The 15,662-nt window shown below is 44.7% G+C and overlaps 1 protein-coding gene across 2 annotated transcripts; it reads left to right on the forward strand.

Moving 5' to 3' along the window:
- Positions 1–4,195: 4,195 nt before the first annotated feature.
- On the forward strand, positions 4,196–12,868 carry PPDPF (pancreatic progenitor cell differentiation and proliferation factor). Of its 2 annotated transcripts, none has more exons than XM_077252935.1 (5): positions 4,196–4,334; positions 9,418–9,508; positions 10,507–10,584; positions 11,928–12,024; positions 12,496–12,868. In XM_077252935.1, exons 2-5 carry the CDS (start codon positions 9,454–9,456, stop codon positions 12,599–12,601), a joined length of 336 nt encoding a protein of 111 aa, XP_077109050.1. In that variant the 5' UTR covers positions 4,196–4,334; positions 9,418–9,453; the 3' UTR covers positions 12,602–12,868. The 2 variants fall into 2 exon arrangements, with proteins under 2 accessions (XP_077109050.1, XP_077109051.1); XM_077252936.1 differs by lacking the exon at positions 4,196–4,334 and adding an exon at positions 9,087–9,133.
- Positions 12,869–15,662: the final 2,794 nt, after the last annotated feature.

Raw genomic sequence — 15,662 nt, forward strand, 5'->3', positions numbered from 1 at the left:
TCTAATTTTACATGATGGGGGTGTAGTCTTACATGACAGAGGGTGTAGTACACGGGCTGTAATCTTACATGATAGGGGTGTAGTGCATGGGGGTGTAATCTTACATGATGGAAGGTGTAGTACATGGGGCTGTAATCTTACATGATAGGGGTGTAGTGCATTAGGTGTAATCTTACATGATGGCGGGTGTAGTACATGGGGTCTAATTTTACATGATGGGGTTTTCACACTGCATTCCGTCACCTGTTCAGAGGCCCGCTTAGGTCTTACGTCCGAACCACAGCAAAACTGGATCTGACCTAAGCACCGACGGGGCCATAGACTATAATGGTGCTCACAGAGTGAACATGCTATCTGCCGTACATAATGTTCAGGCGTATACACCTACTGGAGGCTGACACTCAGGTGCAGTCTACTATGTCTGAGTGTCTGTTTCCAGTAGGCATATTCGCAAAAAAATGATGCACATCAGAGCGCATGTTCGCTAAGTCAGCACCTTTATAGTCTTTTGCCTCGTCGGTGCATATGTCCGAATCCCGTTTTGAAGGGGTTTTGGATGTAAGCCCTGACGGGGCCACTGAACAGGTGCCTAAATGCAATTTGAAAGCACCCTTACATGATGGGGGTTGTAGTCCTCTGTGGATCACTGAAGGTGTATCACACACAAGGTGCCCAGATACATTAGTTTAGCAGCACACTGTTACACCTGATAGATGTAGATACATTGGCTCAGTAGACAGTATCATATAGTAGACTTAGATACGATGTGTTCGCACAGGCCACCGGGCTCAGTATAGTGTCAGTAAGAGCCTGGTGCTGACTGTGGTAACGCCGGGCTTTGAGCTATCAGAGGAAAGACAAAAAACAGATGTGCCTCTAGAAGGGCATGTGGCCAATGGTCCATGTATGGTGCTTGTTGTAGTTACAGATGGACGGGAAGAGAAATAGGGATGAAGACTGTCCACCTAAGGGGCTTGTAGTGGGCTGTATGCTAAGGGGCTGGAACATTGGGTTTGATGGTGGACGGAAGGCTTGAGGTAACTTGCCCATTCAGGAAGATACCGGTGGACAGGAACATTGAAGATATGAGACAGGCCTGAGGAGATCTGTATGGAGGGTGAACAGGTGCACTCAGGGGAGTTGCTGGAGAGGAGCAGTTTGTCTGTTCTGCTAAGCAAGGACTGGTTTTTACTGGAGTGGACAAGCTAACGCAGACACTACATGTTAGTTTATGGCTAGGGAGGGGGTCCATAGAACAGGGTGCCAGCATGTGGTGTCAGCCAGGGTGGGGTAAGCTCTGGGGAATCTGCTGTGTCTGTGGAGATAATATCAGCCAATAAGGATGAGCGGTGCTAAGCTCCAACGCTGGGAAGGAATAAGAAACAAGAAAGGTGTACTGCAGTCTGCAGGCACCAAACATTTCAGATAGCAAAATAAATATAATAAAACCAACAAAAAACGAAATGCAAAAAATAATTTGTATTGATACAACACACAAACACTAATGGGTGCATTGAAACCATTTAAAAACAGTGAAAAAGTTCTCCCTTTACAATGAGACATGGATTTATCAGGTCATGATCAATAGGGGGTAGAGCAGAAAAAGCTAATCTCTAATAGGCAGTGAGGATTAAGTAATTCCAAAATGTATAGGATCTTATATATCAGTACATAGTACATACCTATACCAATCTTAGAAATACATCTACGGTAAATTACATATTATAGGCGGCAAAATATGTCAGTATAAAAAGATGCTGACACTTGCCATGTACAGTGATAATAGGAGGAAATCCGAAAAACATCAATTGAAGTATTATAATAACACCTTTATGGCATAGCAAAGATTATAAATAGATATGCATACAAACCACCAATCAGTAGTGCATAGAAAAAGGAGAGTAGCCGACCCTACACGTTCCGCCATATTCCTATGGCTTCTTCAGGGGTAGTACTGTTTGTAATGTTTGTTGCCTGAAATACACCTTTCTTGTTTCTTATTTTTTCCCCCATTTTTGGTGTATGGCACAACATTAGCGTTTAAACATTCTCTGGTGCCGGCTCTTACCAGTTAAGAAACCCTGGAAAGGGGCTGCTGGGTTCAGACAAGTCTGCAACAGTAGCCAGCTGAGTGGGGACTAGCGAGGGGCTGTAGGAGGCCTGAATACCTCAAAGACTAAGGTGTAGATTGTTTGGCTCAGTTGTGAGGTGTTTCAGACCTAATGGAAATGTCCCTTTAGGGTAACTGGAGCTCTCGGTAGTAACCCCGGAGGTCTTGGTAATAGAGACGGGGTTAAAAAAACAGCGTTCTGAAGGATGGGGTCTGGATTGCGAGAATTATCCACCTGGGTTTCATGGGGCAGGGAGTTGGCACTGGAGAACTGTGTGTAGAAGGTCCTGGGGTGTAGAAGGCCCTGGGGTGTAGAAGGCCCTGGGGTGTAGAAGGTCCTGAGGTGTAGAAGGCCCTAGGGTGTAGAAAGCCCTGGGGTGTAGAAGGCCTTGGGGTGTAGAAGGTCATGGGGTGTAGAAGGTCCTGGGGTGTAGAAGGTCCTGAGGTGTAGAAGGCCCTGGGGTGTAGAAGGCTTTGGGGTGTAGAAGGTCCTGGGGTGTAGAAGGCCCTGGGGTGTAGAAGGCCCTGAGGTGTAGAAGGGCCTTGGGTATAGAAGGCCCTGGGTTGTAGAAGGTCCTGGGGAGTAGAAGGTCCTGAGGTGTAGAAGGTCCTGTGGTGTAAAAGGTTACACAAATGTTCAGTTTTAGATTTTATTCAGTTAAATTATGTCCCTTTATATGAATAGAAAAAGCAAAGTGTACATTTTTAAAATAAAATTGGTCTGTAATTGTCTTCTGTAAATAGAAACTACTGGAAAAAAACTTCACAATACAAGCCACTAATCACTAGTCAGACCCCGTGGTATAATGTGTGCAGTATATATTATGTGCAGTATTTGCCACAAGAAGACAGGTTTCCAGTTATAGAAAACCTCTGTCCTCAGACAACGTGTTCCTTACTCACCCTCCCCAGGTCCAGTGCTGAGCCCCTTCTGCTGCTCCCAGTGTCTGTTATTGTCTGCAGTGTTGATGTCACTCTTGGAGAACTTTTTTGAGTGCAATGATTTGACAGGGTGAGGGTACTAGATTTCTGGACATTTCTTTTTCTCGCTCATATAGCCCCATTAATTACCCCAGAGCTTTTCAGACATCATTTATGGCCAAGATTCACCATTTGCAAGTTTTTTCAGTCCCTTTTTTATTCTTTTGCTTTTATAGTATTTGCTGCCGTTTTTTGCACTAAATTCTTGAAAATGGTGCACATGGTTCATGATTTTTACACTAATTCAAAAATGGTCTTTAATTTTTTTGTTTTTTTCCTTTTTTCCACCTTTTTAGTGCAAAGTATCAAAATTTTTGCAACATAGAGCAAAAATTACCCCAGAATACTTGTCATACAGAAAATCACTCTAAGGGCTCATTTCCACTTGCGAGTTAAACGTCCGTGTCTCGCAGGTGAAAACCAAGCTGTGGCGCCGGCACTCCAGAGCGGAGAATGCGGCTGCATAGCAATACATGGAGCTGCACGCTCCGCTCCCAAGTGCCGGCGCCAGAGCTTGGTTTTAACCTGCGAGACACGGACGTATGTCTCACACGTGGAAATGAGCCCTTAGGGGGGCTGGTTTACATTTCAGACAAATTTTGCAACTTTTGAATAAGTCGCAAATCATGAATCAGGTGGAAATATCTGGGACGGGGAAAATAAATATGTATTAAATAATCCCTTTATTATGTGCATAAACTAAATATAAAAACAACATATAGGCAAGGACAACATCAGGAGACCCTAAAGTCTGCCCACACTTGTATTGTTTAAGATTACTTTACTTGGTTTCTATTATGTATACCCCTCCTCACATGTAAAGCACCATGGAATAAATGCCGCTATAATAATAAATAATAATTATATATAATAATATATATTTATTATATATAAACGAAACAGGCAAACACAAAAGATAGATATAAAAAGGAGCAAGCCAAAAAGCCACCAAAAATGCAAAAATGAATAGCTACATGTGCTCAGCAGCAGTATTGCACATGATCAGCCCCTTCTGCCAGTCACAAGCCCCATTGTCCATGCCCCTCTCCACCCCCTGGGCGGCTGTGCCCTCCCACCACCCTATATAACCCCACTCCACGTCTGCTTTGGCAGCATAACTTTCAGTGATCAAATCTCTGGTCGTGGAGACAAGTCCCAGCTTCTCCTCCTCAAATGGGCCCCGTTGCCTAGCGTCTAACCCCCTAGAGCCAGGCTCCTGAGGACACATCCAGTCGGAATACAGGTAGTTATGAATGGGGGAACATGGTGGCGTGTCTACAGGGTCTTTGTTCTTTTTTGTCTTCTATGTATATTAATATTTCCTAAATATACATTTGTAATATTCATCACTCTTCCGTTTTTTGGCCAACATGGTACCAACATATGTTTCCTGTTGTATAGCCTTTCAGGGTCTGTACTAGACCGGCTGACCCCTTTAACTCAGCTATTGTACACCGCTATAGAATACGCTGGTGCCATATAAAGCAATAGTCATAAACTTATTGATAGTCAAGAAGGAGCCGTCGGACACAAATTCGAGCGTAAGCTCTTGGGGTTTTGACTTTTATTTTTTCTGGTTGAATTGATAACGAGCTTCTGTATGAAAGATTTTGGATACATTGTGACAGCAGCAAGTGATGAGGAGGCAGGCAGGAGCTCGGGGGTTAATCTGGCTGCTACATTGTGATAGTATTGTTCCTGTCATGTTGTCAGGAAATGGACAATGTTCTCCTTCCTCACCAACTAGTGAGGAAGGAGAACATCACAAATGGGGACGGTCACTGATTATAGGGGTGGTGATGCTGATGATGGGGGTTGTAGTCATGATATTGATGACTTTATAATCGTTGATGATTGGATTTGTTTTCATGGGGAAAATTGTAGAAAAATAAGACAATGGTTACTTTATCAGCTCCCCAAAAAAATCATGGAGGATAAATGGTCCATTGGCCACTGACATGGCAGGTATAGATACAATTATCAGTCGTATTATCGCCCACAGTGACTTTTACCGTGCCTAGCCCCCTTTTATAGGGGCTAGGATATGGTATCCGTAATTATTGATTACTGATCTTTCTTCTTGCCTTAGAATGTCAGCTTTTGAGACAAATGGAGTCTATGCAGCTGTGTTGACTTGTGGGGATGAGTTTCAGCAGCTGAGCCTTTGTTCTGTCTGCAGTTTGTTTTTCCCATCCCCATAGCAGAGAGCTGTTTTTATGGGGGAGGAGGAAGGCGCAGGGGTGGGGGGGGGGGGGGGGGGGAGGAGGAGGATGTGGTTTAGCCAGTTCAGACCAGTTTCTTAACAGTGGAGAGAGACTTAATCATCCCCTAACCCTTTCCTGCCAGAAACGTCTCCTCTTTTTTTGCAATTTATGTAAAATGCATTGATGTAGCAGATTTGTGAATTTGCAGATAATACATTAGGTTAATCTGCAGTCCTATGCAAACCTGTAGCTACTATGCCTGACAAAATGGACTTTGCTTTTACCTCTGATCTTTCCCAAAGAGATGAGCCAGAGTATAATTTGGTATGCATGCAAAGTATAAGAGCCTGTTCACACTGGCCATTTAACAGACAAAACCTAAGATAGAAACAATGAGCACATCCCCTGCTGGAAGTAAAAAAACAAACAAACAATAGTGCGGATAAATAACTTAAAGTACTTAGTAAACACTGTTTTTGATCATAAAAGCATAAAAACCATACCACCACGACAAGGTGTATCCAAATCGGGACAGTCCTATCCTCTAATATTAAAACCTCACCTAGTGTTGGCTAAGGTTTTGTCTCCATCTGATTTTTGTGAATTGTCACCTTAAATATGGAACTTGCGAATAGATTGCAAGCTCTGCAGTCCAGGTCGTGATGATGCCGCTCCAGCATATAGTGGGTAAACACCATACAATCGCCTGTGGCTGCAGTGGACGTCTCATCATATAATCCCATTATGTGTATGAGGAGTAATAGGTGACCTGTTATGTAACTGGCCATTGTGATGGAGCATTGTGTGCAGGTATTAGGCAGCTAGGTGACCGCTCATCCTGCTGCCCATATGTCCACTCATTGTAATCAGGTGTAAGATTCAGTCTCTTCTAATCACAAGACAATGGTGTATGGTGGGTGACATCTGATGAGAACTCATATTGCAATCTGCCTTGGGCGAGGGCAAACAAGTCTTTACCCAAAAAGGCCTTAAAGTCCACGCTTAAGAGGATCCATCATGGTGAGAAAATGTGGTGAAATCGAGGAACCAGGGTACCAGAAGTCCTTCTTTTGGTAACTTTATTGGTACAGAATAACAATGTTTTGGTCGCGCAGCGCCTTTATCAAGCCATAAAAATAGAATTTTTTTTTATGGCTTGATAAAGGCACTGCGCTGCCGAAACGTTGTGATTTTTGCGTACCAATAAAGTTACCAAAAGGAGGATGTCTGGTGCCCTGGTTTCTGGATTTCTCTGTACTCCTCCAACTGTATGGAAGGTTGTACTAAGTGTGCACGTACAAGGTGGTGCACTGGACTCCTCTATTGCTACTTATAGTTAGAAAATTTACCATGCTCAGAGGTCTCTTATCTGCAGAACAGACCATAAATATGAGACAGTGACTGGACATCCATGAAGTGCATAGTCAACTGGTAGAGGAGGAGCATTGGGACAGATTAAAATATATCATTATGGAAGTGATGTGGTCCCAACCAAAGACTGTATTGGGTCACTAATAATGACCCCCAATTTTGCCACCTTTGAGAATAATGCCGTCCCGATTATTAAATGACACATAGATGGTTCACCAAGGCTTGGCCCCATAGCTGCCACATGGCTGGTCACTCTTCTCTCTTCATGGTTTGCAGATGGTACCTTGGATGGACATAACTTACAGGAAGCTACAGTCACAGGTGACCACACAGCAGGGATTCATGTTGTCACAGATCAACATGGTCTGTGGCCATAAGGCAGAACTGGGTCAAGTATAGGCTTTCCAGACTGACCACTTAAAATTAGGTGGATGTCCTTCAGTTGGAGGTTCTTCTCATTGACCCAAGGTTTACCTCAATGTTGGAGAGCAACTGGGGTCAATATAAGGACAACAGTAGCTTTGTGTAAACAGGTCCAAATATCAATCTAGACCTCAGACCAGGACTGGTCGTCTTATGTTATAAAGAACAAAAAGACAGCGCTACAATGTATGGTGAAAAAAAATAAGAGCTTACATTTATTTTGCCTCCTGTAGCGACGTTTCGGTCAACAGACCTTTATCAAGCACCGAAACGTCGCTACAGGAGGCAGAATAAATGTAAGCTCTTATTTTTTTCACCATCCATTGTGGCGCTGTCTTTTTGTTCTTTATGGTCTTGGTACTGTCCGGGATGGGCTCCCTGGTTTTGGACGTGCGCCCTTGTGTCCGCTGAGACCTTCAATCTATATAAGAAAGGGTGCGGTTTTGACTTTCTTTTGTTTTGACTCTGATGGTCGTCTTATGTTGTCGTGACATCCTTTATGGAGATGTTCTTCTTTCTGAATTGATTGGTTTGCAATGTGGAGGAAGAAGGACCATTGAGTCCAAGGGTGCAGATTTTGTGACACTGCCATGTTGTTTAAGTCAATAGACGTTTACGGTGTCACATCATCACTTCCAGAAAAAAATGTACAACTGGTGACCCTAACTGAACCAGCAATGAACAGGACATTTGAGGTGAAACAGGGCAAAGTCAGTTTTCTGCTTGTTGAAGAGCAACGTAGCAGCTTAGGCTACTTTCACACTAGCGTCTTTTGGCATCCGTCGCAATGCGTCGTTTTGGCAAAAGTGCTTGCAGGATGCATTTTTTCTCCATTGATTTGCATTAGCGACGCATTGCGACGGATTGCCACCCGTCGCATCCGTCGTGTGACGGATGCGTCATGTTGTGGCGGACCGTCGGCACAAAAAAACGCCACATGTAACGTTTTTTCGTGCCGACGGTCTGCCATTTCCGACCGCACATGCGCGGCCGGAACTCCGCCCCCACCTCCCCGCACTTCACAATGGGGCAGCGGATGCGTGGAAAAACAGCATCCGCTGCACCCGTTGTGCGGCGCAAACAACGCTAGCGTCGGTACGTCGTCCCGACGCTCTGTGACGGGCCGAGTACGACGCTAGTGTGAAAGTAGCCTTAGTTGTAGGTGAATAATGCCAATCTGTAATACCACTCATAACCTGTAGATAAGGGTGGTGCAGTTTTTTAAATTCTGACAACACTATTAAGAGCTTAGTCACATGTCGCGAGAAAATCAAATTTCTTTGAGGTTTCTGAAAAATCATGAGAAGACCATGACGTTACTGCAATATGTGAATGAATCCTACAGGCACGCTTACATTAAAGGGGGTTTCCATGATGAGTAAAAACATTGCTGCATTACTTTCATAAACCGCGCCGCTCCTGACCATGGGTTGTCTTGCAACTCTGCACTATTGAAGTGGACGGAGCTGAACTGCAATATAATTTACAACTCATGACCAGAGGTGGCGCTGTTTTCTCAAAGAAAGCTGCAATGTATTTTCTGACTTTTTTTTGGGGGGGGGCTGTGATCAAAGACCTGATTACATATTGTACTTTCTGTAGTAGTCAATGCATGCTTTTGCTCTCTGGTGTCAGCCTATACTAATCAGCTTGAGCAGGGGGCCTGGATTCCTGAATACACAGCCCCCTACCTCTGTAGATAGCATCGGGGGAGGAGTGGATCCTCCTGTACAGATCGCCAGTCCCTTCCATTCTGGCATATGTTATGTAATGTGTCCCCCACAGCCTTACAAGTCTGCATTCTTTTTCCTCCACAACCCCCACCTCTCCCTTGACTATGAACTCAACAACCTACTCAGATTTTTTTTTTGTAGTTCTACTGCTTATTTTGGCACCAAAGAGTTAACCCTGTCCTCACCCTATTAACGCACATGTGTTCTCATTCAGCACTGATTCCTCTATGAGAAAACTGAGCCCTTGGGCTTTGGAGAAACATTTGGTGAACAGACAGGACTTTCTTGGGAGGGTTTGTCTTTAGTGTCAGGTGGGTGAACTTGGGATTGGTAATAATAGACCCTCCATGTGAGCTATGATACTGGTGATCAGCAAGATCTATGACCTTGTAGGAGCTGTAGTAAGGGTCCTCATCCCTGAGCCATGATGCCCACCAAGGGCTTCTACTAAAAACCATGGCACTTGCACAAATGGGATGTAGAGTTTTGCAGACCACAACTATTAGTATATTTTTTTCCCCCTTTCATGGTTGTAAGCCTGAGCAGTGGTTTGTCTATCCTTTTAATCTCAATACCTCTTCTCGTTGTCTTCCAGGGTTTACATCATCTTAAGTCAAGCAAGGTTTGAAACATGGCTGCCATTCCATCCAGCGGTTCACTGGTCGCAACCCATGATTATTATCGCAGTAAGTATTCTTACATGAAGCTTTATAACTGGAGTCTCTCTACAAAGGGCGTTCAAGATCTCAAATCCTGCAGCTGTTGAGGAGTTCTATGCTCCAGTTACATCCAAAGCTGTGATTGGAGGTGTTCGCATCTTATTAGTAATGTGGTGTAGGGTCTGACACCAGTTTTGGGTCATATGTTTAGAAAAAAAAGTGCAGTTAAAGGGTGTGACCACCCAAGGCGGCTGACCGCTGGCGGCCGATGCTCCACACACCCAAAACTATGCGGTCGTTGGCAACCACTGTCCTCTGCTCTTTCTAACTGCACAGACTACTTACCCAGGCGCATCGATGTATGAGACTGGAGTCAGATATTCATTGTTGCATGATAAATGGATCGCTAGCTGACTTCTAATCATCAGATTATGATTAAAAGGCAGTGGATACATTGACGTCGGTAAGCCAGAAACACTTTGAAAATGTGTAAAACATTTGTGCTATTTCAAGTTCTGCAAAAACTTTACTAATTTTTGTTCTTCAAACCTATTCTGCTAGATATTCTTCGAAAGTTGTGCTATTTCATTGGAGTAACTTGCTCCAGGCCCTGATTAATGTAAAGTTTCTGACGAGGTGCACAGGCTTGAGGATAAAGTCTGCCGTCACACTATGGAGGTAGACTCCTGATTCATCAAAGGGTTCAGCACTCTGTGACTGCAGACTTCAACCTCCAGTCTGGACAACCCTTTTTTAGAACAGCGTGCACAACGACCAGGTTAATGAATCTGACCCATTGACTTTAATGAAAGGGAAGTCCGGTTTCAGCCTGGATTTGACATGTCTGACAGATTTACCTTTGAATCTGTAGCCCCTGTATGTATGGCCTGTACACCTTGGCTCACTGACTCGGTCACTTATTAACCAGCGCTGGGTATAATCTCAACAGGACTATCTGTTGCCTTATGAGGTCTAGGTCGTTGGTAAATATTATTGTGAAGCTGATTTTTGGCTTCTTCTTACAGGACGCCTGGGATCCACCTCTAGTAGCAGCTCATGTGGGAGTGTGGACTACTCTGGAGAGGTCATCCCTCACCACCCAGGTACATTCCCTTGACCAGTTCAATTACCTGCTGATAACCTTGGCTCATGAGGCTTATATAATAGCCCCGTCTCACATAGCGATTTACCAACGATCACGACCAGCGATACGACCTGGTCGTGATCGTTGGTAAGTCGTTGTGTGGTCGCTGGGGAGCTGTCACACAGACAGCTCTCTCCAGCGACCAACGATCAGGAGAACAACTTCGGCATCGTTGAAACTGTCTTCAACGATGCCGAAGTCCCCCTGCAGCACCCGGGTAACCAAGGTAAACATCGGGTTACTAAGCGCAGGGCCGCGCTTAGTAACCCGATGTTTACCCTGGTTACCAAAAAAACAAACACTACATACTCACCATCTGATGTCCGTCAGGTCCCTTGCCGTCTGCTTCCTGCTCTGACTGACTGCCGCCGTACAGTGAGAGCAGAGCGCAGCGGTGACGTCACTGCTGTGCTGTGCTCTCACTGTACGGCCGGCAGACAGTCAGAGCGGGAAGCAGACGGCAAGGGACCTGACGGACATCAGATGGTGAGTATGTAGTGTTTGTTTTTTTGGTAACCAGGGTAAACATCGGGTTACTAAGCGCGGCCCTGCGCTTAGTAACCCGATGTTTACCCTGGTTACCAGTGAAGACATTGCTGGATCAGTGTCACACACACCGATTCAGCGATGTCAGCGGGACCTCAACGACCAAAAAAAGGTCCAGGCCATTCCGACACGACCAGCGATCTCACAGCAGGGGCCTGATCGCTGGTACGTGTCACACATAGCGAGATCGCTACTGAGGTCGCTGTTGCGTCACAAAACTTGTGACTCAGCAGCGATCTCGCTAGCGATCTCGCTATGTGAGACGGGGCCTTTAGTCTTTGTGTAACCGTTTACCTGATAGAAGGCTTTAGGTATTATCATTTACTACTTTGTCTAGGTGCAGTTATGTAACTTATTTACTTCTGCAAGACCTGAACCTTCAGGCTTGAAGGCTGCAAAAAATTACATATTCTGGCAAGTTTCCATGGATGACTGTTTCTGAACCACTATGGACCTCCTCAAAATGGACTCCTTTTATATTTGTATTTGTTTCAATGGTTTTTTCCTTGAGTAGGAAGAATGGACATGCTCCATATTGATTTGTTATGGTGGTCCTCATTTTTCTCATCCTTAATTATACTGAGAAGCAAACTCCACCCCCCCCTCAAAACTTGTACAGACGCCATGATTGCTGTCTACATTGCCAAGGTCCTTCATGATCATTTACTTCATTATCAAATGCTGACAGTTCGATGCTTCTGCATCTAAGTTTCTTGTACTTTTGATAAGTCTTAATAAGTACTGCTTGTCCCACAGGTCTTCCGAAGTCCGATCCTGGTCACTGGTGGGCCAGCTTCTTCTTCGGTAAACCAGCTCATCCAGTCATGACCACTGTTTCGGAATCACCCGAGAAGTGAGTATCTTGTAACAACTTGTTCCTAGGTATTAGTAATCTCAACACGTGTAGGCTGATGACATCTATGACACTATGGACTTCTGTTGTGTGATGGTCCACTCACTTTTCTTAAGTTATCTTCATATGCTAATTGGTGACACTGCCTCTTGCATGTCATTTGTGGAGTAATGTTAGTAATTGCCTGTCGGTAATCTTGTGTGCAAACAGGTTCCTTGTGGCCAATTTGTGCCGTGAGATTTACGGTACTTGGTGCCAACTGTATAATGTTGGTTATGGCAGGAATGTTGGTCTCGAGCACATGACTGTAACCACTTCTAGTCTGTAGATTAACACGTAAACTGATTCTACCTTCTATTGTCCATTTTGTTGGACTCTTTCCATATTGAAATTTTATCAAGTGGTTAATTCACCAAATTTCCCCTAACCCATTTTTTTTTTTTTTTTTTTCCATCTTCTCTCCTTCCACAGCTCAGGAAGCTTCCGCATGACCAATGGCCTTTTCCCCTGCGGCCTGGCTCAGGAGCCGGTGAGGAAGAACCATGATGGCGAGTCCAAGACTGACTCCAGCGCCTAAGCCTAATCCCTACTTGCATTCCCCTCCTCACCGGGAAGACGCTGGGTGGCGGAGCCCAGACCCCCACCCCCTCACCCCACAGGCTGCCCTTCCCATAGTATTAGTCACCAATCCCATTTTTCGTTTTTAATGTCAACTTTTTGTAATGACTTTTTATTACATTTGTTAACACTGAAACATTCTTAATTGTTTGGTTTCCTGCCTTATAATGTCATGGTTCTTATTTGTACTTCTGTAATAATAAAGATGGGCGGCCTATGAAGCAAAGCATGGTCTGCTGGCTCTTACTACTCTAGAGTTTAGAAATCGCTGCTCTTAAGGAGGATAACCCCTTATCTATGTGTTGATGTCAGGACAGTGGTGTAACTAGAGGTCTATGGACTAGCGCACCTACACAAACCACTGCTCAGACGTTTGGGCCACAGTGGCATTGATGGTCTCTTGGCCCCCATAACAAAGTTAAATACATGATATTGCATTGCCATGTCACATTTACAAGTCCAGTATACTACTAAAACAATGGTACCACCACACACTTGACCTTGTATTACCACCACAGTTTTAATGCCGTACAGCACAATGTAGTAATGTCATTGCGATGTGAAGCCCGGTGTGCTCTGCAGCTGCTGCCCTTTGGGCCTTTGGCTGTAAAAGGCAGGGCAGGGAGCCAATGGTTTTCTTCTAGAGGACGCAACTGTAGTTGAAAATTGCACTGGCCCCAACGTCATTACGCCCGTTGGGGTATGTTAGGAATTTTTTTTTTTTTTTTGTAGTTTTGTTAGTTGCGGATGAACCACACAACCCCCCCCCCCCCCCTCGCTCCTTTTTTGTCACAATTCTATATAGAATAGAAGTTGTCTTTTTTAATAAGCCTCTGTATATACTTATAATAAGCAGGATGGTGGGTCTAGAATGAGTATCGCAAGCTTATCTTCAATGACCCTCTGCACCCTGCGTGTCCAATAAATGTGGACTTCTTGATACTTTTTGGTCTCACCTTGACTACCTTCATTCATTCTTGGCTGGGAGTTTCTTTTCCTTATTTGTATAGTTAATATCAAAATGGCTCAAATGTGGCGCCCCTAGGGGTATTTGCCACAAAAATAGTTGAGACAAATAAATGTTAAAATAGCAAGACTGCACTACCATCTCCAGCCAGAAGGGGGAGCTCCAGAGATTCCCCTTGATCTATTCTGGTCTGAGAAAAAGATTGGCAGTTGGGTTGAGGAGCTGAAAGTGTGAGGTCGTATAACTGAGCTCCTAACAGCCCTATGACGGATTATAGGACCGTAATACCGATAGTAGGAAAAGAGGAATAGAGAAAAAGGACATTGTGAGAACCGGGTAGTAATAACCTCTACCCAGAATAGGCGCAGAGACGGATACCGGATCCGTGGCTATATTCATTATATATAATACAGCAACCGGAAGGAAGTGAGGTGATATCAGCTTCACCAGGGTAACACGCAGCAACAGACAGAGTTCAGCAGTACTCCCAGAGGGGGTAAGCCGACAAAAAGGGACTCGGGTTGCCCGTCGAACCAGAGCACAGAAGAGACAGATTGGGTCGGCAGCCAGTTCACAAACAGCAGCAGGGCCATACAGAAACTGCGCATAATAAGAGGTGGAAATCCTGACAGGGTCAAAGTAATTCAGGGTTCTTATACAGACTCCGGTGACAGTATTGGTGGCAAATCCCTTTATGTTGAAGTAAATTGGTTAAACGTTTCAACGCCTCAGTCTTTCATTTGGACAATAACCATCGGTCCAGGATCGGGGCCATCATAGCTGAGAAGACCTGCTGCTGACCAAGTAAGTGTCTGTTCCTTCATGATATCCCTTACACTGTGCATCGCCTGAGGCCACAGCACCGGGTCAAGCCACTAGTGACATCCCCCTTAAGAGACAGACCTCATTAATCTGGTGCTGGGTACCTCGGTCTCCCGGGCGTCACACATGGTTTACAAATACGTGAAAAAAAAACTCTGCTTGGGGACTACTCTGATCTTCAAGAGACACTTCACTGGAGATCCTTAGACCTGCCACAAGAAATTCTCATAAGGCCTGATGGGTTATGCATTAGGTTAGGGTTACATGGTGACTTTTTTCACAACAACCCTTGCATCACCGAAGTTTGCTTTGTGCCACTGCTATATTTTGTTATGACAGTCTGACCACGACAAAGTTGTCAAAAACATCCAACTGAGTCTTTACATTTTTTGGGGGGACTTGGTTGTGTAGGTGTCACAACTGGACTCCATTCACTTCTATAGCACCCAACAACAGGTGCTTCTCACAAAATTAAAATATCAAAAAGTTCATTTGCTTCAATTCTATTCTCATTCCTATTATATAGTCATTACAAACGGTGATCTATTTCAAGTGTTTATTTCTGTTAATGTTGATTATGGCTTACAGCCAATGAAAACCCAAAAGCAGGGGCATCATCCTGTATATAGGGGAGCTGTACAGGGGGAGCCTCGGGACATTATTAAATGTAAAGTGGGCGCTTATTGTTATAGGGGAACTCTGGTTACGGTGACTGAAAGGGTCATTATTACGTTCTAGGGGACAAAATGTGGGCACTGTTTTCTAGGGCACTTGCACACGGTATTGCTATATAGAGCAGACCTGGGCAAAGTGGGGCTGAAAACCTGAGGGCCACACCACGCTCGCTAGCTGTCTCCCGCAGTGAACATTGATGGAGGAGGGGCCTCCGGAGACAGCAGCAGAAGCAGCGTGCCTGGAAACACTCACCTCGGTCCTATGTGGTGTTTTTTTTTTAATTTTTTTTTTATGTATATGAACATGGGAATTCTATGGAGGTGAGCATGGGGATTCTACGGGGATGACATGCAGGGCATGGGGAGGCTATGGGGGTGTCATGCTACCAGGGGTGGATTAAGGGTAGCCAGGGCCCCGGGCTGTTCAGACACTGTGGGCCCCCCCGGTCATGTGACGGGGGGGTCATATTATACCCGAACCAGATTATTCCAGAAAAATGGCCGGGCCCTACTCTACTGTAACCTATTAAATATTTGTTAAAATCTGCAATATAATT

This window comes from Ranitomeya variabilis, chromosome 4 (genome assembly GCF_051348905.1).
Source record: "Ranitomeya variabilis isolate aRanVar5 chromosome 4, aRanVar5.hap1, whole genome shotgun sequence".
NCBI lineage: Eukaryota > Metazoa > Chordata > Amphibia > Anura > Dendrobatidae > Ranitomeya > Ranitomeya variabilis.